The sequence below is a fragment of the Podarcis tiliguerta genome, assembly GCF_965153285.1.
Source record: "Podarcis tiliguerta genome assembly, chromosome: 10".
In the NCBI taxonomy this organism is placed as follows: Eukaryota; Metazoa; Chordata; class Lepidosauria; order Squamata; family Lacertidae; genus Podarcis; species Podarcis tiliguerta.
The window spans coordinates 65,260,934-65,284,701 of record NC_139543.1 but is presented as its reverse complement, the minus strand read 5'-3'; the positions used below and the strand labels follow the sequence as shown (position 1 = coordinate 65,284,701).

Below are 23,768 nucleotides of genomic sequence, written 5' to 3'. Positions count from 1 at the left end.
CTCTGCTGGAGCTCTCTCGCCAAAGAGTGCTTGCCCCAAACCTGGATCTAGGCTTCCAGTGAAATCTCCTTCTATCAATCTATCCCCCCCCTTTATACAAAATATTAACATAAAGTACATCAGCACTGAGTTTGCTGTTCCACGGTTGGACTAAAGCTACCTAAAGTTCTTTGGAAATGTCCCACTGGGCAAGAAAGCGAATTCTTTCAGTATGTGTGTGTCAACAACCAAGTTGATTCCACCCTACCCCTTGGCTTCCCAGCTCTGCATGGTACATGCCAAAAATTATTCCCTCCTGTGATGAGCCAATACCTAGAGGCTTCTAACAATGTCTCTTTTTTGGAGGACTGAGAGTCTTTCCTAGCATTCCAGGAATAGGCAAACTTCATTTTCACTTGTCTGTGTATGACATGTGGATTTTCACAAAAGGGAATTAAGACAAATTCATGGAGGACTATCCATAGCCACTAGTCATGGTGGCCTTATGTTCACAGAACCTGGATTTGGAGGTTGAGAGGAGACAGGCCCATACATTTGGGTTGCTTTCTCCTCTTGTAGGAGGAGGCAACCCCTCCTTTGTTTCCAAGTCCCAGTACCTTGTCTCTGTGCCTTTAAGATCGGCTCGAAAGGCTGACATCCAACAGGTATAGCTTTTCTCAGCCTAGAGATGTGGCTCTGGAAGAAAGCTGCACCTGCTGAACTTTTGGATCATAAGGTAAAGGTAAAGGGACCCATGACCATTAGGTCCAGTCGTGGCCGGCTCTGGGGTTGCGGCGCTCATCTCGCTTCATTGGCCGAGGGAGCCGGCGTACAGCTTCCGGGTCATGTGGCCAGCATGACTAAGCCGCTTCTGGCAAACCAGAGCAGCGCACAGAAACACCATTTACCTTCCTGCCGGAGCGGTACCTATTTATCTACTTGCACTTTGACTTTGAGTCTATGACGTATAATCAAGCTAGAGCTGTGATCTCCCGGAGACTGAGTGACATTGCCAGGCAAGAGGACATAGCTCAGGTAAAACCAGGGATGTTCCTAGGGGACCAGATTTACCGGACCATACCAGCCCCCTACCTTGCAGAAATCCACTATGTGGAATACCACAGACTTTTTACAGCGGCTAGATTAAATGTCCTTGACTCTGCGATATTGTGGGGAAGGTACAGGGGAGTACCATACGCCCAGAGAACCTGTCATTGTGCCATGGGTGTGGTTGAGTCCACCGAACACATTCTTTTGACTTGTCCTTCTTACGCAGAGCTTAGACAAAATTTTATAGACCCACTTCTATGTCAATTTAAGGGACACAGGTGGCGCTGTGGGTTAAAGCCTCAGCACCTAGGGCTTGCCGATCGAAAGGTCGGCGGTTCGAATCCCCGCGGCGGGGTGCGCTCCCGTTGTTCGGTCCCAGCGCCTGCCAACCTAGCAGTTCGAAAGCACCCCTGGGTGCAAGTAGATAAATAGGGACCGCTTACTAGCGGGAAGGTAAACGGCGTTTCCGTGTGCGGCTCTGGCTCACCAGAGCAGCGATGTCACGCTGGCCACGTGACCCGGAAGTGTCTTCGGACAGCGCTGGCCCCCGGCCTCTTTGAGTGAGATGGGCGCACAACCCTAGAGTCTGTCAAGCCTGGCCCGTACGGGCAGGGGTACCTTTACCTTTACCTTTATGTCAATTTAGCTTTCTACCCGGAGAAAACCAGGTTTTACACTTGCTGAATAATGTCACTAGAGCTATACCTTCCTTGGTGGCCAAATTTCTTTTTTTAGCTTTTAAGCGTCGTAAGACTATAATTGACTGTATAGATATGGGACTATCTGTTTAGCCCTTTTTAGTGTTGGCCAAGTCTTAAAAATCTTTTTCGATGTTTTAACTGTGTACTGACATGTTCTTTTTTTCTGACTGACGGTCGAATAAAAGGTTGATGATGGTGGTTTAATCCACAGCGCCACCCACGTTGTTCTTGTTGTTGCTGGTAGCTTCAAGAACACTGCCCAACCATTTGGATCATAAGTCTAGTCAAAAGTGTAGAGCGCCTCTGTCTCAGAAAGGATGATTATTTAGTAGTAGTAATAATAATAATAATAATAATAATAATAATAATAATAATAATATGGAATTTATTACTCTGGTGCAGCCTTCCTTTATGTGTTGTGCCATAAATGAAGTCGCAGGTTCACTGAAAAAGCACAAGCCATCCCCCCACCCCATTGACACCAGGAGTACCTCCAGTAGGTGACATGTTATGGATGTAGATCTTGGCATCTCTTATGTTGTTGAGAGTCACGGGCACCAGCTGGTCTTGTTGCCAAACCTTGATTCGATTGGAGAAGCCAATAATATTGAAGTGATCCTCAGGCCTTAAATCCTGGAGAATAGTGAAGAGGGCATCTTTGGTCTGAAACGAGAGACGCAACCTGGATGTATATTTACACTAGATACAGCATTGTATTAGTGATGTATGGAAGTGAGAGCTGGACCATAAAGAAGGCTGATCGCCGAAGAATTGACGCTTTTGAATTATGGTGCTGGAGGAGACTCTTGAGAGTCCCATGGACTGCAAGAAGATCAAACGCATCCATTCTTAAGGAAATCAGCCCTGAGTGCTCACTGGAAGGACAGATCCTGAAGCTGAGACTCCAATATTTTGGCCACCTCATGAGAAGAGAAGACTCACTGGAGAAGACCCTGATGTTGGGAAAGATGGAGGGCACAAGGAGAAGGGGACGACAGAGGACGAGATGGTTAGACAGTGTTCTCAAAGCTACAAACATGAATCTGACCAAACTGCGGGTGGCAGTGGAAGACAGGAGTGCCTGGTGTGCTCTGGTCCAGGGGGTCACGAAGAGTCGGACACGACTGAACGACTAAACAACAACAAAACAGCATTGTATACATGCACTTTGCAACAGTTTACCACTGGTTTTATTATTATTATTATTATTTCAATTGATTGATTCTACTTTGTGAGCTGCCCTGAGATCTACAGACGAAGGGCAATGTCTGAAAATTTAATTAATAATCAGAACACTTACCGAAGTACCAAGAGATTATATGTATGTGTGAATGTGCTGTCACAGACAAAACACATTACTGTAAGCAAGTTGTGCTTCCTTTTTGTGGTTATTTGGCTATACCTTTTGATAGAATACAGGTAATTGAACAAACTTTGTTGCATTGCATTATTCATTAAATTATCATTCCGTTGTGCATTGGTTCTAGGCGTTGCTCGTGCATAAGCTTGTCCCAACCTCTGGCTGGGTTACCTGAGTGAACCTTTCCTGTCCAGGCAGCCACTCGCCCGTGACCGTCTCAATCCCTGGCAGAATCTGTCAGTGGGCGTTTCTTAAACTTCTTCCAGCAAAGAAGCTCTTTGATGCCAAGTCTCTGCCTACTCTCCCTGCGCGGAAGCCTTCTGCGCAAGGAGGACGTAGGCAGCGGAGGACCCTTCCTCTCCCCGCTGGTCCCCGGCAAGGAATCATGGGACCGCCTCGCCGATTCCCCCATCTGCCCCCCTTCTCCACTGGAGCTACGTTGATTCTCTTCCCCAGAAGACGGGCTGTCTCTCCCACTCCCGGGACGCTCTCTGCGATCCCTTTGGAGCTTGCTCTCTCCCTCGGACACTGATGGCAGTTCCCTGACACGTTGATATATAAATTTATGGCATTACTAAAAATAAAAGTGGTGTTATGAGCCATCAAACCCCGGAAACACACTTTCCCCAAAAGGTTTCCTCAAATTTGGCCACTAGTGTACTTTGGTGAGCCTTTCCTGATACACAATACGATTGCTGCTTTGCAAAAACATCCCTACTTTAACTGTTCACGTTCTCCATGCCATGGATATTTTAATTAACCTCTTCTTTGCCTTTTTTCGGAACCCAAACATCCCCAACACTGCAATTAGATTCCCAGGATTCCAGATTTGTCTGAATTCCCCCCCCCCAAAAAATACAAATATACTTTTAATACTTGTGTAGTCCCATACCCTCTTTTCTTCCCATACAACCCCCAAATCTTCTTCAAGGGTAGTAGGAACCCCCAGAACAGATTTGTTGCAGAAGGAGGGGGGCAGGAAAGTCCCAAGCTCAGTGACAGAACAGCGGCTTTGTGTGCAGAGGGTTCTGGATTCAAATCCTACCAGGAGGCAAAACTGAGCTAAAAGGACCAATTGTCTGTCCCAGTATGAGGTAATTTGTTTTGTTCCTGGATACCATTTATTTATTTATTTATTTATTTATTTATTTATTTATTTATCTATCAATATTCATATGCAATTGATTATAATAAAACATCTGAGTGGTTTACAGGAAATATTAAAAGTATCAGTAAAAAAAGCAAACAGTTTAAAAACATTTAAGACTGTCTGGTGTCAATGGGCAGGGAGTTCCAACGTTTGGATGCCACCACACTAAAATATCAATTTCTTACAACTGTGTAATGAGTATTTTATGTGGCACCTTTCTAAGTGTCCCTACTGACTGATGTGCCATCATCTATGTCACTGGGGTCTTCTCAACCTGATTGGCTCGTCAGCCACATTCACTGTCTCTGAAATCTTTGGCATGTTCTTTGTTTAATATAATGTTTTCTTCTCTTGCTAATGTTGCTATTATAAATGTGTATTTTACTACTCTCAGCAGCCAGAAACATCATAACCAGACACTGGAGAGACCTGTCAGGAGTAAGCATGGACCAATAGTACCAAATAGTATGGGAAACAGCCTTATTAGAAAAATTAACCAATAAAATGAAACTGACACAGGGACAAATAGAAGAAGATGCCTTCACCCTGGTATGGCTCCCCTTTATCACGTACTCAGCCCAACAAGACAATGACAAAAATCCACCAACGACATACAAATCAATATGGCTAACCTGATCCAAAACACCCACCCACCCCACTCACACATGAAAACAAAGACCACCACAGCCGACCACAAATGAACAGCCACACCCTCGACCAACCCCAACCTCTCTCACCACCAAAGGAACACAAGTGAACAGCAGAGAACCTGTAGAAGCAACGCTGACACAAAACCCCACATATATTAAGTATAATAGAAACATCGCCACCCGACCCCACCCCCACTCATCTTTCCCCCTATTCTTCCTAATGTCTCAACAAATGAAATCGATTTGTAAAAAAAAAAAAAAATGTTACATGGGGGAAAAAATATGAGAGAGAGACATTGCACATACATTTGTAAATCAAGAAAATCTTTAATAAAAATACATTTTTTATAAATAAATAAATATATGTGTATTTTATATTTGACCTCCTTTAGCAATGCCTTGTTTTGAAATGTTTAAGGTGATATTTTCAGTTCCCTGTTAATCATGTTGCTTTGAATGTATATTGGATTTTCTTCTGTAATGCTTTGTTTTGATCTTTTAATGTTGGTTGTAAACTGCTTTGAGATTTTTCTTCTCAAAGGGGTATAGAAATAAAATTAATTATAATGATAATATTTTCAAGGCGCCTGCAACGAAAGAGCCCAAAGTCAAAAAATGTCCACCCAGATGAACGTTTTCTACATTTGGGGTTATATAATTTGACAGACTCAAGTGCTAAATGATTGCTGCCTGCAATCCGATATTTAACACAACAGCTTCCCTGAAGAGCCCTGTGCCAAGTCCATTCCCTTTCCGTCTTCAAATATTGAAGGCTTCTTGGTCCCAGATGCAAGGATAAATTTGGAGAGCATCCGAAACATCTTAGTCGTCTCTGTTCAGCTTCCCTTGTGATCTCGGATGGAAGCTGATGATGTCATGGCAAAACACACATTACCCACCGCAATGGAATCTGGAGTCATCTCTCCAGCTGGTGGCCTTGGGGTCGGATCCAAGGCCTATCAAGGACAATGGAGGGGGTTTTTGTGTGTGTTTTTTAAAGAAACTTTTCTAGCACTGATGTGATTCAGTAGGGAGCATTTTGGACACAGGCCCGAGACACTAGTTTTGGTTGAAATCCTTGCTCACGTACATGCCGTGTGGCTTTTTGAGGCACCGATTCTATCTCCAGCCTCAGTGCTCCATCTCAAAAATGGAGACATAAGACCATAGGGTGTGGTCAAAAAGTAATCTAGTCAAGCATTCTGTTGAAATAAAAAATTTAAGGTCATATGTATCACTGTAGATGGTGACAGCAGTCACGAAATTAAAAGACGCCTGCTTCTTGGGAGAAAAGCAATGACAAATCTAGACAGCATCTTAAAAAGCAGAGACATCACCTTGCCGACAAAGGCCCGTATAGTTAAAGCTATGGTTTTCCCAGTAGTGATGTATGGAAGTGAGAGCTGGACCATAAAGAAGGCTGATCACCGAAGAATGGATGCTTTTGAATTATGGTGCTGGAGGAGACTCTTGAGAGTCCCATGGACTGCAAGAAGATCAAACCTCTCCATTCTGAAGGAAATCAGCCCTGAGTGCTCACTGGAAGGACAGATCCTGAAGCTGAGGTTCCAATACTTTGAGAAGAGATACTCGTGAGAAGAGAAGACTCCCTGGAAAAGACCCTGATGTTGGGAAAGATGGAGGGCACAAGGAGAAGGGGACGGCAGAGGACGAGATGGTGGGACAGTGTTCTCAAAGCTGCAAGCATGAGTTTGCATGAGTTTGCGGGAGGCAGTGGAAGACAGAAGGGCCTGGCGTGCTCTGGTCCATGGGGTCACAAAGAGTCGGACACGACTAAACGACTAAACAACAACATATATATATTCACAAATGTGCCGGCCACTCGCGTACATGAATATGTGGACCACATGTCTAGAGCAGAACAGGAAAACCGCCCTGAAACCATTTTGACTTCCAAACTGACCAAATGTTTTCTCTGCAAGGAGGGAGGGGGTGAGGGAATCTTCCCATTGTCTCAGGAATTGGGAAATCAACATCTCAAAGCAATGGGCAGGAAAGGCAATCAGATAAGACATCAGATAACCTGACAGACAGGAAGAAGAAGAAGAAGAGAAGAGTTTGGATTTGATATCCCGCCTTTCACTCCCTTTAAGGAGTCTCAAAGCGGCTAACATGCTCCTTTCCCTTCCTCCCCACAACAAACACTCTGTGAGGTGAGTGGGGCTGAGAGACTTCAGAGAAGTGTGACCAGCCCAAGGTCACCCAGCAGCTGCATGTGGAGGAGCGGAGACGCGAACCCGGTTCCCCAGATTATGAGACTACCGCTCTTAACCACTACACCACCCTGGCTTGAAAAACAACAAGATTCAAATTTCTGTTGTAGACCACCTTTTCTGTGATGTAGGTATGATGTTTCTGGGGGTGGTCTTGAGCTCCAGGGAAGGCAATTTAAAATGTCTATATAGGGGCTGGCACACCTTGGTTCTGAGTCCTCCTCCTTTCCTGTTTGTGAGGGGAACACCCTGTTGCAACTGTTCAATAATCATTTAATCATACATCCTTTAAACCTGCTTGTAATTCCTCAGCACATGTAGTATTCCAGAGGTCGTTGTACTCCAGGTCCTGTTACCTCTGACCATTTGCTGTCTGGGGCTGATGGGAGTTGGAGTTCAACAACCACTGGAGTGCCCCAGGTTCTCCATCTCTGCTCCAAGTCGTGGAGACCAAAGGCAGTTGGGAGAATGCTAACTGGGCACTTTCCACCTGTCCAAACTAGTGACAGGCTTATTCCCAGAAGCCGAGGTGACGGCATGAGGCCAGAGGTCCCTCTGAAATGGGAGCGTTGTTGGTGATATTTGTCTCACACAATCCCTCCGTTGTTATGCAGCGTGGGCCGGGGGTTGGGGGCGGAGAGGTGGCCCCGGCTGGGAAGTGGAAGTCAAGTCAGTTCATAGGAACACAAGAGTTCAGCTGTTCAGAACGCACTCGCTTTGCCTCACACAGCAAACTTCCTATGAAGTAATGGCCTGGCAACAATAACCCTATTCTGGTGCCTTGGCCATCTCCTTTCATCCACTCGGAGGCTAAGGGCCACTTTCCTTTGAATGTTAGGTGACTATTATCTTTCCATTCTGTAGGCAGAGCCAGACCAAAGAAACTTAGGAACATAGGAATCTGCCTTATATACTGACTCAGCACTGTGTACACTGACTGGCTCAGGCTCTTGTGTTTTGAATAAAAAATTTAAGGTCATATATAGCTCAGCTGGTTAGAGCGTGGCACCAGTAATGTCAAGGTTGCAGGTTCGACCCCCATGTGGGACAGCTGTGTATTCCTGCATCGCAGGGGGTTGGACTAGATGATCCTCAGGGTCCCTTCCAACTCTATGACTGTGCTGTGCTATATATATAAAATAAATGTTCATAAATGTACCAACCAAGCGCATACATAGATGTGTGGACCACATGTCTGGAGCAGCACAGGAGGACCGCCCTGAAACCATTTTCACTTCCAAACTGACCAAATGTTTTCTCTGCAAGGAGGGAGGAGGTGGGGGAGCCTCCCCATTGTCTTTTCCTTCACAAATCCTGTCTTAAGGGTATGTCTGTGTATGAATAGGGTGAGCCTCTGACCTGGCTCAGGAACTGAGTATTTGTCACTACAAAAGACTGGCCAGGCTCCCCAGGGTATCCAATCAAGTAAGCATTAACAGTTAACCTGCCAGACAGGAGGTAAACAACGCACTCAGATTTCTGTTGTAGACTGCCGTTTCTGTGATGTAGGTATGATGTGTCTGAGGGGTGGTCTTGAGCTATACCCCTTCTGTGATGTATGTATGATGTTTCTGGGGGTGATCTTGGACTCCAGGGCAGGGAATTTCAAAATGTCTATATAAGGGGAGGCACACCTTTGTTCTGGGTCCTCCTCCTTTCCTGTGTGTGAGGGGAGCACCCTGTTGCAACAGATCAATAAAGATCAGGCTTACTAGCTGCTTTGCTTCTCAATATTCTCTGGTTGGCCTCTGTTATTTTCTCCTACCGATGGAGAACCTACAAAGGACTCTATAAGGGCTCTTGTGTCCCCCATAAGGGAATAAGGGCAGATTTTGTATCCCATAAATTTATTTCACCTCGGAAAAGAGGCATACAGTAGTTCATTTCATTTTATCCTGCTAAACCAACTGCATGGGGTGACCTCAAATTCTAAAACTGTCACCCTTTTTAAAAGCCAAATCTCCAGTGTCTTTAACAGCAAAATAAATCAACAAATGCTCTCCCTCATTTCCTGGAAGATTTAAACGTGCAGGAAGCGTCTCCGATTGAATGTCTACCTGGCACCCATCCCTGGAAGGCGCAGAAATCCTGCCAAGAAGCCATGCGGATAACCTTTAGCCCCAAACACCTTCCGCAGTCCAGGCGGTTTTCTAATCATCCCACCAGGCAGGCTATCTGTATTTTAAATTTAACCTCCAGCCCATTTCCAAAACTTGAAATCTGCCTTTCTCAGCACATCTCACATTCCTCTTCCCGTCTTCACACTCCCTCGTTCGCGCTATCGCTTTCCCCTCCAGAGCTGAAGAGAGCAAAGCTTCCCCACGGCCTCTGATAATAAGGGCTTTGTTCCAACTTCCTAGATTGCACTCCCAGGAAAGAAACAGGACCTGCGTCTAGCTGGTAGAGATAAGCCCATTTCTGTATTGTTGCCTCCTGCCCTTAAAATCGCTTCCTAGCAAACATGGCACCTAGACATGATGCTTATTGTGTGGTTGCAATGATCAAATATAGTTTGAAAATAACAGTAGGGTGGGGAATCAGGGTTTTATTCCTTATTCCTGCTATAAAGGTAAAGGTAAAGGGACCCCTGACCATTAGGTCCAGTCGTAGCCGACTCTGAGGTTGTGGCACTCATCTCGCTTTATTGGCCAAGGGAGCCGGCATACAGCTTCCGGGTCATGTGGCCAGCAAGACTAAGCCACTTCTGGCGAACCAGAGCACTTCTGGGACTACAGCATGGGAAAAGGGGTTAACGTTAAACCCCCCTTATGCAGCCTGAGGCTAGCAGGGTTTCCTAGCAACTCTCAGCACCCTTAAACTACAGCTCCCAGAATTTTGGGGGGGAAGCCATGGCTGTTAAAGTGACATAGCAGTGCTATCATAGCACTTTAAACGCATGATACCAATGTGGCATAAGCGCTGTTCATGTCTAGTGAGAGCTGGACCATGCAGAAGGCTGATCGCCAAAGAATTGATGGTTTTGAATCATGGTGCTGGAGGAGACTCTTGAGAGTCCCATGGACTGCAAGAAGATCAAACCTCTCCATTCTGAAGGAAATCAGCCCTCAGTGCTCACTGGAAGGACAGATCGTGAAGCTGAGGCTCCAATACTTTGGCCACCTCATGAGAAGAGAAGACTCCCTGGAAAAGACCCTGATGTTGGGAAAGATGGAGGACACAAGGAGAAGGGGATGACAGAGGACGAGATGGTTGGACAGTGTTCTCGAAGCTAACAGCATGAGTTTGACCAAACTGCAGGAAGCAGCGGAAGACAGGAGTGCCTGGCATGCTCTGGTCCATGGGGTCACAAAGAGTCAGACATGACTAAACGACTAAACTACAACAACTATTATTAATTATTAATTATTATTATTATTATTATTACTATACTCCACCTATCTGACTGGGTCCCCCCGGCCACGCTGGGTGGCTTCCAACAAATATAAAAGCTCAATAAAACATTAAACATCAACAATTTCCCTATACAAGGCTGCCTTCATATGTCTTCTAAAAGTTGTATAGTTAACAGCCTTTGCAATATGTTCCTTATCTGGGGGCTCTTGGGGTGGCAAACCCTTTAAGTTCCTCCCTTCCGAAAACATTATACCTAAACATTAGGAAGAACTTCCTGACAGTAAGAGCTGTTCGACAGTGGAATTTGCTGCCAGGGAGTGTGGTGGAGTCTCCTTCTTTGGAGGTCTTTAAGCAGAGGCTTGACAACCATATGTCAGGAGTGCTCTGATGGTGTTTCCTGCTTGGCAGGGGGTTGGACTCGATGGCCCTTGTGGTCTCTTCCAACTCTATGATTCTATGATTCTATATGTTTTGCTGTCTTCATGCTTTAAGATTATGACAACGACTCAGTGCACCATTGAAGCACACACACACACCTTAAAAAAATAAAAGCAGAAAGATCAAAACTCACTGCTGGCGTTTGAGCACAGCTCTTTGAGGGTTAACCTGAGACTGTACTGTGCAAACCAGCCCTCCTCCTAATCCGAGCCCCATCAGGAGGAAAGTAAAAGTGCTTGCAAAGGTTAATCCCTGACCTAAAACAGAGCTGGCCTGTTCACACCAACTCCTGGCTGGAAAAAGACTTAATCCTTTGTTCCCAGCCATAGGTGGCTAAGCCTTTAGTTGTTCATTTCTGCCCTGTTCAGCAAACTGGGCTTAATTGAGGTGAGGCCGCGGCTTAACTTTGGGGAGTGAATTTAGGGGACCCAGAAAGGTGAAAGACCCCTTTGGTCCATGCAAATTACTCCAGAGGAACACACTCTGATGCAAGGCACAACACCAACTGCCTTCATTCTAGCAGGACTTCCTTCATCTCTAGATCATCAGAAAGGAATTTCCTTTACTCCCATCTCTTCACCAAACCATAAAGAAGGCTGATCGCGGAAGAATGGATGCTTTTGAATTCTGGTGCTGGAGGAGACTCTTGAGAGTCCCATGGACTGCAAGAAGATCAAACCGATCCATTCTGAAGGAAAGCAGCCCTGAGTGCTCAATGGAAGGACAGATCCTGAAGCTGAGGCTCCAATACTTTGGCCACCTCATGAGAAGAGAAGACTCCCTGGAAAAGACCCTGATGTTGGGAAAGATGGAGGGCACAAGGAGAAGGGGATGACGGAGGACGAGATGGTTGGACAGTGTTCCAGAAGCAACCATCATGAGTTTGACCAAACTGAGGGGGGCAATGGAAGACAGGAGTGCCTGGCGTGCTCTGGTCTATGGGGTCACGAAGAGACGGACACGACTAAACGACTAAACAACAACATTCACCAAACCCAGTGGGAATGCAGGTTCAACACTCCCCCCCCCCCAGGGCAGGAGCTGTGATGCCATCAGGCAGAGGGTCAGGGTAATGAATTGCCAGAACCCCAGACTCTCACCTGCCTCAGCTTGGTTCCCACCATGGAGGCGCTGCTGTCAAGCACAAACACAACGTTCTTCGGCAATGGAGGGAGGTCCTTGGGGGCAAAATAGTGCACAAAGTATCCATTCAAAACCTGGTGGGATGAGAAAGAAAGAAATCAGGAGCTTAGCGCTGTGCCAACCACCTTGTTAGAACTTCAGACCTAAGAAGTCCCAGGCAGCCAAGCCTAAGAGATGCTAGCAGCCCTGGTGTCACACCTAAGAGTTGCTACGTGATGGCCTGGGAATCTGATTCAGAGGCTGAACCTGAGGAATCCCAGCCTGCACATGAGTCCCCGCCTCCATGCCCAGCTGAATTGGGGCAGCGGCTTGAATCTGAAGGGCCTGCACCTGTGCCGGGTCCTCAGGATCAGACACCAGATGAATCCACTCTGGCTCCGGAGGTGATGGAGGACCCATTGCCTGCAGGTGTGCCTCTCCCAGCCCTGTCAGGGGAAGGTGAATCTGCCCCTGGGTCCAGTAACCCTCCAGCCTCTCCTGAGCTGCAGAGGCTCAGGGCAGAGAGGCGGAGGGAACTAAGTTCCCTCAGGAGGTGTGCTCGCCTTAAGGCCAGGAGAGGCGGGTCACCTGTGGGCCGGGACCGCCCCTGGCCTCAGAGGAGATAAAGGCCAGTCAGCCCAGTCCCAGGTTGTGGGAGCAACGTCGTTGGAAACCTGTTTCTGCCAGCACCCAGACCTGTTCTTCTGGAGTTCCTGACCACGCCCGGCTTCTTGCTTTGGACCCCGCTTCGCCCTTGGTGGACAGTCTCCAGACCCTCGACCCAGGACCGGACTTTGACCACACCTCTCGGTAACACCCCCCCCCCCTCCAGCACATGCTAGCAGCCCAGGTGTCACTGCAAAACTCTGGAAAAGGCAGCGAAAACTGGTCCATTAAGAGCATAGGAAGAGCCTTCTGAATTTCTCTAATCTTCTTCAAAAGCCATCTAGGTTGGTGCCCCAAAACTGCCCCCTAGGAGAGCGGGTTCATCAGTTTAACTACGTGCTTCTTCATCTCTCCCGAATCTTCCAACAGAATGGGAAGAATAGGGCAAATGGGAATTAGTTGGCTTTGTCTGTTGTTGGCTCCGGCGCCACCTACTGTTCACCTCCCTCCTTCCTGTCCTACCAGTCACAATGAACCTCAGTTTCCAGTTATCGGCCAAAGATCTGGGCGTTGCTTAGATCTCAGCAAACTGTCCGCGCCTTCAGATCTATGACTACAAGGTTAACTGGCTGATCCAGGTTTGAATAGCAGCTTCTAGGAACTAGTTGCTGTTACAGGCAAGATCAAACTTTGGGGAAAGGAAGAGATTATCTCTATCCCTTTGACCATGCCCATTGCATAACAAAAGGTTATGCTTAATTATAAGTTCACAAATATATTTCCCAGCGTGATTAGAGGTGGTGCCCATTGCTGCCTTCTGACAGATTTCAGGTTCGTCCTCCAAGTTTAGTCCAGATAATATTGTATTTTGTGGGGAAACAAGGCCGATCCGGGCATTGAAGTCGCCTCCCAAGACAAGCCGAGGGTTGGGTGACAGAGAGGCTATACTTTCGAGTAGGTGGTCAAGTTTTCCCCAGTATGATCTCAGTTACCCACAAGACTTTACTGGATCCAAACTACAAGAAAGAAGATTCTACCTAAACATTAGGAAGAACTTCCTGACAGTAAGAGCTGTTCGACAGTGGAATTTGCTGCCAAGGAGTGTGGTGGAGTCTCCTTCTTTGGAGGTCTTTAAGCAGAGGCTTGACAACCATATGTCAGGAGTGCTCTGATGGTGTTTCCTGCTTGGCAGGGGGTTGGACTCGATGGCCCTTGCGGTCTCTTCCAACTCTATGATTCTAGGTATGTACATGCAGACACAGTAAGTATTTCTCAGGAGACTACCAGAAAGGGACAACACTAAAAAACTACGGGTGGTCAACGAGGGACACTGTTGAATTGATACATTAAGAGAGCTTGACACCAGCACTGCCAGCCCCCTTTACAGTTTTAATCATGCATTGCTTCTGGAATTTCCCAGGAGGCTTAAATCTACCAACCCACCCATGCCAATTTGCCCTGTGTTGGCCACGTAGCCTTTTCCCTTCAGAAATCGATTTCATGAATTGCACAGCAAATAATGAAACAAACAGCAGGCTTCCTACCTGGACATCTCCTACACTCAGCTCCCTGTTGACGTCGTATCTGACAACAAAATCTCCCAGGATGCCATTCCGTGCGATCTTGGACTGCTGGACAACGTTGGGGCTGAAGGTCACCTTGGCTAAAGTTTTTGTCTGGCCAACCACCGTCGAGGGTGGCGGGGAGATGTCATCTGGTGGGGAAACACACCGTTAAGTACCTAAGACAAGCTTCGTAAACAAGATCACGTGTCCAGAGGAGGGCAACCAAAATGGTCAAAGGCCTGGAAACGATGCCTTATGAGGAACGGCTAAGGGAGCTGGGCATGTTTAGCCTGGAGAAGAGGAGGTTAAGGGGTGGTATGATAGCCATGTTCAAATATATAAAAGGATGTCACATAGAGGAAGGAGAAAGGTTGTTTTCTGCTGCTCCAGAGAAGCGGACACGGAGCAATGGATCCAAACTACAAGAAAGAAGATTCCACCTAAAGATTAGGAAGAACTTCCTGACAGTAAGAGCTGTTCGACAGTGGAATTTGCTGCCAAGGAGTGTGGTGGAGTCTCCTTCTTTGGAGGTCTTTAAGCAGAGGCTTGACCACCGTATGTCAGGAGTGCTCTGATGGTTGTCAGGGGGTTGGACTCGATGGCCCTTGTGGTCTCTTCCAACTCTATGATTCTATGATTCTACAACATGCTGCAACATTTTGTCTCGGTACCCACTTGTATTGCTGACTCTGGAACCCTGCAGCAAGCTTGTTCGTTATAACTCTGGCCTTTAATTGATTTCTGCATTGCAGGAGGTTTTGGACGACATGACCCTTGGGGATTCTTCCAACTCTATAATTTTATGATTATTACTGTCAAACACGGTGGTGCAAAATCGAAAGAGCCCTCAGTTGTTTTTTTCCAACCTTAAAACTGGTTCTGCACAATTCTTTAATTTTTTTTAATGAAAATTTGAATGCAACAGTTTAGTGCAAAAGTCTCCTAATATACACATATCCGTATGCTGCCTTGCCTGATAGAGACATTTTTACAACACAATTTTCTCTAATTTAATGGATTTTTGTATGTCATTTCCTTTTTTAAAAAATATAATTTTTATTAGTTTTTTAACATATCATTTTCAACAGTAATTAAACATACTTTTACATCTTATTCAATTTTTATGACTTCCATCAGTCCTGTCTGAAAATTTTCCAATCTAATCTCTTAGTAGGCATTTCTTATTTTCCCTATTGCATTTCAAACTCATAACCAATATCTCTACATTTTTCTACTTTGTAACACTTCATATATTTCTCCTTACAAAACTTCTTGTAGTCCTACTAACGTAATTTGTTGATTACAGTTGCTTTTGTATGTCATTTCCAGCGATACATGCATAATGTGCACACCAGAATTACATTCTGGTACACATTTAGGGTTGCCATAATTTGAAGAGCAAAAAATAGGACACATTTGCCTACTTCTACTTTTAACTGACGCGGGTAGCGCTGTGGGTTAAACCACAGAGCCGAGGACTTGCCGATCAGAAGGTCGGCGGTTCGAATCCCCGTGACAGGGTGAGCTCCCGTTGCTTGGTCCCGGCTCCTGCCAACCTAGCAGTTCAAAAGCACGCCAAAGTGCAAGTAGATAAATAGGTACCGCTCCAGCAGGAAGGTAAATGGCATTTCCGTGCATGGCTCTGGTTTCACCAGAAGCGGCTCAGTCATGCTTGCCACATGACCCGGAAGCTGTACACCGGCTCCATCGGACAGTAAAGCGAGATGAGCGCCGCAACCCCAGAGTCATCCACGACTGGACCTAACGGTCAGGGGTCCCTTTACCTTTACCTTACTTTTAACTATTCATTGCTATGACAACTCTACCTGGAAAAAGAGGACATGTCCTGGAAAAAGAAGACATATGGAAACCAGCTGGAGAACTGCGAGGCACGCGTTGGAGAAGTAGTTCATTGCAAAATGGGTAAGTTCACCTTTAAATGTGAACTGAATCCAATTTCATAGAATTATAGACTTGGAAGGGACCCTGAGGGTCATCTAGTCCAGCCCCCCGGCAATGCAGGAATCTCAGCTAAAGCACCCATGACAGATGGCCACCCAACCTCTGCTTAAAAACCTCCGAGGAAGGAGAGTCCACCACCTTCTGACAGAGCCAGCACTGCTGTTGAGGAGCTCTCACCATCAAAAAGTTCTTCATTCTTCTATAGCTGAGAATAAAATGACCTTCCAGTGGGGATGGAGAGAGGAATTCTGGACTTTTGATGTCAGCTGGAATGAAGCCTGGGCATGAGATCATCCAAAAGGGCAAAACATATTGGCTTCAGTTCCCTATCCATCATTTTGTTGGTGGCAGCCCAAATCATTATAACTAATTTTTAATAGCCCAACACCTGCCTGGCTCAGAAAATGGTTTTCCAAAAGTTGGTGGCTTGCAAGTTTCCTGCCTGGGGAAAACAAAATAGCTGGGTTCGCACGTATCTTACGAAGAGAGCTGTCCATTTGCAGCCAACTATTTCATCGTCAGTCCTTCCTGACAGCTAATTCTCCCCTGGTCTCCTCGCTGGACCAAATAGGACTAATTTAGCCAACTAGCCCTGGTGATCATCTAATGTTTATTGGATGGATTTCCCCCCTAAAATTATTTTTGAATTCTGAATTTATTGTTATTCACATTTTATACTGTTTTTTGTTGCATGAATTAAGTGTTTTAAATTTGTTGTTAGCCGCCCTGAGCCTGGTTTTCTGAACCGGGAAGGGCAGAGTATAAATAAAAAATTATTATTATTATTATTTATTCCTCTTCTTGTTCAAGACGTAGCATTTTTCTATCCCTAATTAATAGAGGGTTTCCGGGACGTGTGTGTACAATTGATGATGAAGAAGAAGAGAAGAGTTTGGATTTGATACCCCGCTTTATCACTACCCGAAGGAGTCTCAAAGCGGCTAACAACCTCCTTTCCCTTCCTCCCCCACAACAAACACTCTGTGAGGTGAGTGAGGCTGAGAGACTTCAGAGAAGTGTGACTGGCCCAAGGTCACCCAGCAGCTGCATGTGGAGGAGCAGGGAAGCGAACCCGGTTCCCCAGATTACGAGTCCACCGCTCTTAACCACTACACCACAGTGGCCCTAAGTAGCACTGATGTAAAAGCAAGTAAGGTGGGTCTTAATTTAAAGGTCCATCAGGGAAGGTTCATGAAGGCAACAGAATTACTATCTGCAGAGGAAGACTACAGGAGCCCTTTTTCATGAATGGAGAAGGAGTTCACCGTGGAGGGGCATTGACACGAGTGAACCCCTCAATTCTGGTTTCTCTCAGTTTCCATTCTTAAGTTTGGTTCTCCATAACATTTCCATTCACTTCTTAAAACCCTCGTAACAATCCACGAGCATTTAAAGGTGAATTTTCCGTAATACACAACTGTGTGACACAGTTTTGTATGCAATTTTTATATACATTTTTGCAAAGCAATTTCCCCTAAAACAATGCATGTCTGCATGTCCCCTTAACCCAGTGTTTCTCAACCTTTGGGTCCCCAGATGTTGTTGGACTACAACTCCCATCATTCCTAGCCAGCAAGGCCAGAGCTCAGGAATGATGGGAGTTGTAGTCCAACATCATCTGGGGACCCACACACAGGTTGAGAACCGCTGCCTTAACCAATATATATGCAAATTTCATGAACAATTAAACCCAGCGTGTGACTTTTTGTGCATACTGTTTGGCTGGTGAACTGCATTTTAAATTCGGCAAAGTGTGAATTTTGAAGGACAGTTGTGTTTCGGTTCACATGTTCAAATTAGACAGGTCCACCTTTAAATGAGAATGGAGTCAAATTTACTCCCATCCCTGTATCCAGAGACAGGGGTTGAATCTAGACACATATAAAAAAACGCTGTGAAAATCTTTTTTTTCAAAAAAGCGTTTTGAAAAATATATCGAATTTGCCATAAGCTCACCATCGCCATCTAGTGTCACATTTGTCTAATGCACTTAAATATTGCATTTGCTTCATTATATATGTACTTGTGATAAAGTAAAGACATTTTGGGAGTCGGTTTACAATGAACTTAAGAAAATATTAAAATATACTTTCCCTAAAAAGCCAGAGGCTTTTTTGCTTGGCCTGAAGGGAAAGGAGATTAAGACAAAAGATCAAAGGTTATTCATGTATGCCACAGCTGCTGCAAGGACTTTGTGGCCTAAAACTGGAAATCACAAGAAGTTCCTACTATTGCAGAGTGGCAGACGAAAATGATGGACTATGCGGAGTTAGCCAAACTGACTGGCAGGATTCGGGATCAGAACGATCAGAGATTCCAGGAAAATTGGAGTAAATTTATTGTATATTTAAAGGATAATTGTAAAAACCTAAAAACACTAGCAAGATTGAAGTAATTCCTACAATGTAGATAGACAAGATGTAAAAAGTTAAAACACGTGACTGGATTTGATAAGGGATACCAGCTGGAGGGAAGTCGCAAGTTTGGACAGAGCAAAAGGATTATATGTTGATTAATGTATTGTAAGAATGAATGTGTAAAGAAAATAATAAAAATTTATTGGGGGGAAACAAACATTCATTTGCAGCTGTATAACTGAGTCCTGAGTCCATCTGAGCATCTTACAAGCCGAACTGAAGACTGCCTTCTGTCTCCAGAGGAAGATCACAGCCCTTTTCCAATGCATGGAAAGGAAGTTTAAGAGTGGGATTTTGAATGGGAAATGACTGGAGGGAAAGGGATTTTTTTGTTGGTTTCTCTAGATCATAATCACCCACAGTTGTTTTCCATTGTGAAGGCGGCTGCAGCAAAGAGACGATTACACCCATCTGCCATATAAACATCTTGTTTGACTCCAAGACAGCAAGAAGTGAGGATGGGATCTTGGAAAAGACCGTCGGCTAGTTTAATGCCACCGAATTTCTTGCAACAGAAACATGCTGCTGTTCTTGAAATCTGAACGTTGGCACACGACACAGGTTCAATCCCCACCTTGGGTCGTTTAGCAAGACAGCCTTGCTAATTTAGCACGGTGTTTGCTAGGCTAAGCGACAGCGTCCGCATCCTTTCCCGCAGAGCTGCCAGTGTATAAAGGAACAATAAAAACTATGGACAGGGAAACACAGAGGAGTGGCAGAATGCCTCTGCGTCTCCTGCTGGCTACTGCTTTTGGCAAACAGGGGGATTTCCATCACTGTAGAGCAGCTGGACTTCCTATGCGATTTGGCACAGCCAGATGGAAAAAAACAATTTGCTTAAAATAAGCACGTTCCTAGGAGGAGATCAGGAGTCAGGGAGAATCGTTCTCAGATGCCGAAAAGTATTTTATTTCTCTGTTTACGTTTCCATCCCATCCTACGACAGGGTGACATGAATCTCCCCACTCTCCGCACTCGAACCTCGCAACAACCCTGTGAGGTTGGCAGTGCTCGAGAGTAAATAATAATAATAATAATAATAATAATAATAATAATATTTATACCCCACCCATCTGGCTGAGTTTCCCCAGCCACTCTTGGCAGCTTACAGGATATATAAAACACAGTAAAATATCAAACATTAAAAACTTCCCAATTCTAATTGGTCAGTTTTGGTTTCTCTCAGGGGGTTTTCTTCTTTCAAACTTAGATTCAGTTCCACAAATTTCTGCACCCATTTCTGATTTATTTGTTCAGCCCGCACACTGAGATCCAGCGACGAGGGCCTTCTGGCGGTTCCCTCATTGCAAGATGTGAGGTTACAGGGAACCAGACAGAGGGCCTTCTCGGTAGTGGCGCCCACACTGTGGAACACCCTCCCTTCAGATGTGAAGGAAATAAGTAGCTATCCTATCTTTAAAGTACATCTGAAGGCAGCCCTGTTCAGGGAAGTTTTTAATATTTAATGCTATATTGTTTTTAATACTTGATTGGGAGCCACCCAGAGTGTCTGGGGAAACTCAGCCAGATGGGCGGGGTATAAATAATAAATTATTATTACTATTATTATTGTTATTATTATTATTATTATTATTACTCGCAGGAGGAGTGCTCGCCTTTGGGTGAGACAGTGAGGTGAGTCACCAGGGATCAGGACTAGTCATTACCCCAACAAAGATAAAAGGCTGTCGGACCCTGCCCCAGGTTGCGGGAGCAACATTACTGTTTGCCAGAACCTGCCTGAGATCCTAAGTTTGCCAGAACCTGCCTGGTTTCCTGTCTTGGCCCTGTCGGACTGACTCCGCGCGGAACCCTTGGATTTGGGACCGGGCCTGGACTGTGTTGCTCGGGTTACCCCTGGGCCCAGCATACTTGGCTGAGAAGCAGTGGCGTAGTGTGGGTTGTCAGCACCCGGGGCAAGGCAAGTAATTTGTGCCCCCCCGCTGCACTGACCCTCCCCCAGATAGTCCCTCGCTCTCTCTCCGCACCGCACCGCATGCCTGGCACCCTCCCCTCCACAGTGGGTGGCGACCCGGCGGCTCGGATCGGATTCGCACAGCCAGCACTGCAGTGAGAGAGAGTGAGTGAGCCAGGTAGGGGCAGAGAGCTGCGAGCGCGCCCCCCCCCCAGATGTTGCGCCCGGTGCGGCCGGCCCCCCCTGCACCCCCCACGCTACACCACTGCTGAGAAGCGTTCCTTGCCCCCGTGTTAAGTTCTACTCACCTTCGCTGCTCCCATTGCTCCTGCTCTTGCTGTTTTGGAGAGGAAGGACTTCCAGAGAGACGATGCCCGAATTTTCAAGGATGTTCACCTCCACCCGTAACTTCCCTACCAGCTGCTGAGGCCGGATGCTGACTGTGTACTGATACTTCCCCAACCGTCTCTGCAAAAGCTCCTCATAGTGCAGCAGGAAGACGGCTTCCGTTTTCCGGGGAATTGTTCCGGAGGCTTTGAATGTCTCAACTCTGTGTTCCCTACCAGGAGAATTCAAAGGTGCAGTTAGCGTGTGGGTTTCAATAGGGCGCATATTTTCATATACTTAGCACCTCATCCCCCACAGATGCAATAGGGCAGAAAGGAGACTACTTTGGTTAATATAAGTCTCAAAAGCCAGGAGGAGGCGGTAGCCATCAAAGCAGCCACAGTTCAATGGTACAGCATCTGTTTTGTGGGCCTTCATTGCGGTCAGACCAACAATTCATATTTTGCCAGATAGGCACATGAAGGGCTAAAGCTCACAGAGCTTTCCTGTAAAATTTCCTAGAGGGAACTGTGACATCACTTCCTTTGTCTGCCGTGGCAGGAAGCTGTAACACTACATCCTTCCTTCCTGCCCAGGCATCTCTTTTTTTCTTCCTCATGCCTCCAAGCTGACCACATGTGCAGGCCTGAGCCCTGCAGCTCAGACACCATTTTCAACACAGATTTTGTACTTTTGTAACTTAGACGGTGGAGACGCGGATGGCGCTGTGGTCTAAACCACTAAGCCTCTTGGGCTTGCCGATTAGAAGGTCGGCTGTTCAAATCCCCGTGACGGAGTAAGCTCCCATTGCTCTGTCCCAGCTCCTGCCAACCTAGCCATTTGAAAGCACGCCAAAAAGTGCAAGTAGATAAATAGGTACCGCTCTGGCGGGAAGGTAAATGGTGTTTCCATGCGCTGCTCTGGTGTTGGTGTTCTGTTGCACCAGAAGCAGCTTAGTCATGCTGGCCACATGACCCAGAAAAACTGTCTGCAGACAAACGCCGGCTCCCTCTGCCTGTAAAGCGAGATGAACGCCGCAACCCCAGAGTCGTCTGCGACTGAACTTAACTGTCAGGGGTCCTTTAACTTTACCTTTTTTTAGTTAGATGGTAATCATAAACCTGCCGTCATTTTGCTGCTGCTTCAAGACCTAGCTTATGTAAGTAAATACTACTTTTATTTCTTCACAAAACATTTTCTCTTTGGTTATTTTTAAGGGGGAGAAAAGGGATAATAACAGGGGAAATCTAGTTTGCCATAAAATAGCCTGGGTTATTGTTTCTAGAAGGTTAAATCAGGCAGAGGGCCTTCTCAGTAGTGGCGCCTGCTCTGTGGAACGCCCTCCCAGCAGATGTCAAGGAAATAAACAACTACCTAAGTTTTAGAAAGTATCTGAAGGCAGCCCTGTTTAGGGAAGTTTTTAATGTTTGACCTTTTATCATGTTAATATTCTATTGGGAGCCATCCCAATAGAAGTAGCTGGGGAAACCCAGCCAGATGGGCGGGGTATTAATTATTATTATTATTATTATTATTATTATTATTAGCCTTGTTTTAGCTTCCGAGTTTAAAGCTGCAAAGGATGGTACTCTGCTGATCTCACTCATGTGAGCAAGGAAGGATAATAACTAAATAATATGTCCTCTCCTAAATCCATTCCTACTTATTTCGCATGCAGAAGGTCTCGGGTTTAATCCCTGACATCTACAGGTCAGGCTGGGAATTTCCCGTCTGAAATCCACGGAGAGCTGCTGCCAGTCAGTGTAGACAATACTGAGTAGATGGACCAGCGCTAAGGCTATTCTAGGCTGTGTCAACAGAAGTATAGTGCCCAGATCAAGGGAAGCAATCGTACCGCTCAACTCTGCCTTGGTCAGACCCCACCTGGAGTCCTGCGTCCAATTCTGCGTACCACCATTTAATAAGGATATTGACAGGCTGGAATGTGCCTGAATCCTGCCTTGAAGGTTTTCATTGAGGCATAGTGACAAGAAGTCTCATAGGCAAGCCACTCCAAACTGCAAACAGCTGGGTGGTTTCTGAAGCTTTGAAGCAGGTTTGTTTTTTTTAAGAAATGGAAAGAGTGAAATCCTTGCATTGCCTTGTAAGTAATGATCCACCCCCTTTTTCACCTTTGCATTTCCACATGAATTTGCCAGGATTTCCCCTTAGAAATCTGCCCAGAGACCAGATAAGATGGGTCGAGTCCCCATGTAAGACCTGGAACAGATCCAACGGCAGGAGGTCTACCCCTCTCTATGCAATACCTACCCGTTGTCTGTGGGTCTCGAGTATCTGTTCTTTCTGTCCATGCCCCCGTGCTTCTGGTCCTTTCCGATTACTTCCCCGTGGTAAACCCTGTCACCGATGACCCTGGAGCCACGAAAGAGAGAATATTAGTTGTTGAAATACAGTGGTACCCCGCAAGACGAATGCCTCGGAAGACGAAAAACTCGCTAGACGAAAGGGTTTTTCGTTTTCTGAGGTGCTTCGCAAGACGGATTTTTCTGAGGGCTTGCTTCGCTAGACGAAACAGCCCTGCCTCTCCTGTCATGGCGACGGTCGCACGCTTGCTTCCCCGCTCCTCCGGCTCCCTCCCACCTTCCGGCCGACCTTCCGACCTTCCGGCTGCCTCGCGCCGCTGCCCACCGCCCTCACGCACTCCCCTCAGGAGCTGTTGCTGCCAGCAGCCAGCGTTGCAGCCGGAGTCGCGCTCCTGAGCCCCGCCGCCCTCCAGCAGCTGCATCGCGCGGTGTCCACAAGGCGCGGGTGAGTCCAAGGACCGGCTGCGGCAGCTGCCCTGCTTCTCCCCACCCCTCCCCGCCGTGGTGCTTCGCAAGACGAAAAAACTCGCTCTACGAAAAAACTCGCGGAATAAATTAATTTCGTCTTGCGAGGCACCACTGTATACATTTATTAAAAAACCAGAAGCCTTTCT

At 46.3% G+C, this 23,768-nt stretch overlaps 1 protein-coding gene across 3 annotated transcripts in view; it reads right to left on the bottom strand.

The window, feature by feature from the left end:
* ITIH5 (inter-alpha-trypsin inhibitor heavy chain 5) overlaps positions 1 to 23,768 on the bottom strand; it is a 63,949-nt gene that overhangs the window by 19,737 nt on the left and 20,444 nt on the right. For all 3 annotated transcript variants that reach the window (XM_083401907.1, XM_083401906.1, XM_083401908.1), the window contains exons 4-8: positions 23,102 to 23,203; positions 20,812 to 21,062; positions 14,189 to 14,358; positions 12,017 to 12,133; positions 2,222 to 2,393 (exon numbers count right to left, since the gene is read on the bottom strand). In XM_083401907.1, the coding sequence (XP_083258033.1) occupies positions 2,222 to 2,393; positions 12,017 to 12,133; positions 14,189 to 14,358; positions 20,812 to 21,062; positions 23,102 to 23,203 (812 nt within the window). The remainder of the gene's footprint in view (positions 1 to 2,221; positions 2,394 to 12,016; positions 12,134 to 14,188; positions 14,359 to 20,811; positions 21,063 to 23,101; positions 23,204 to 23,768) is intronic.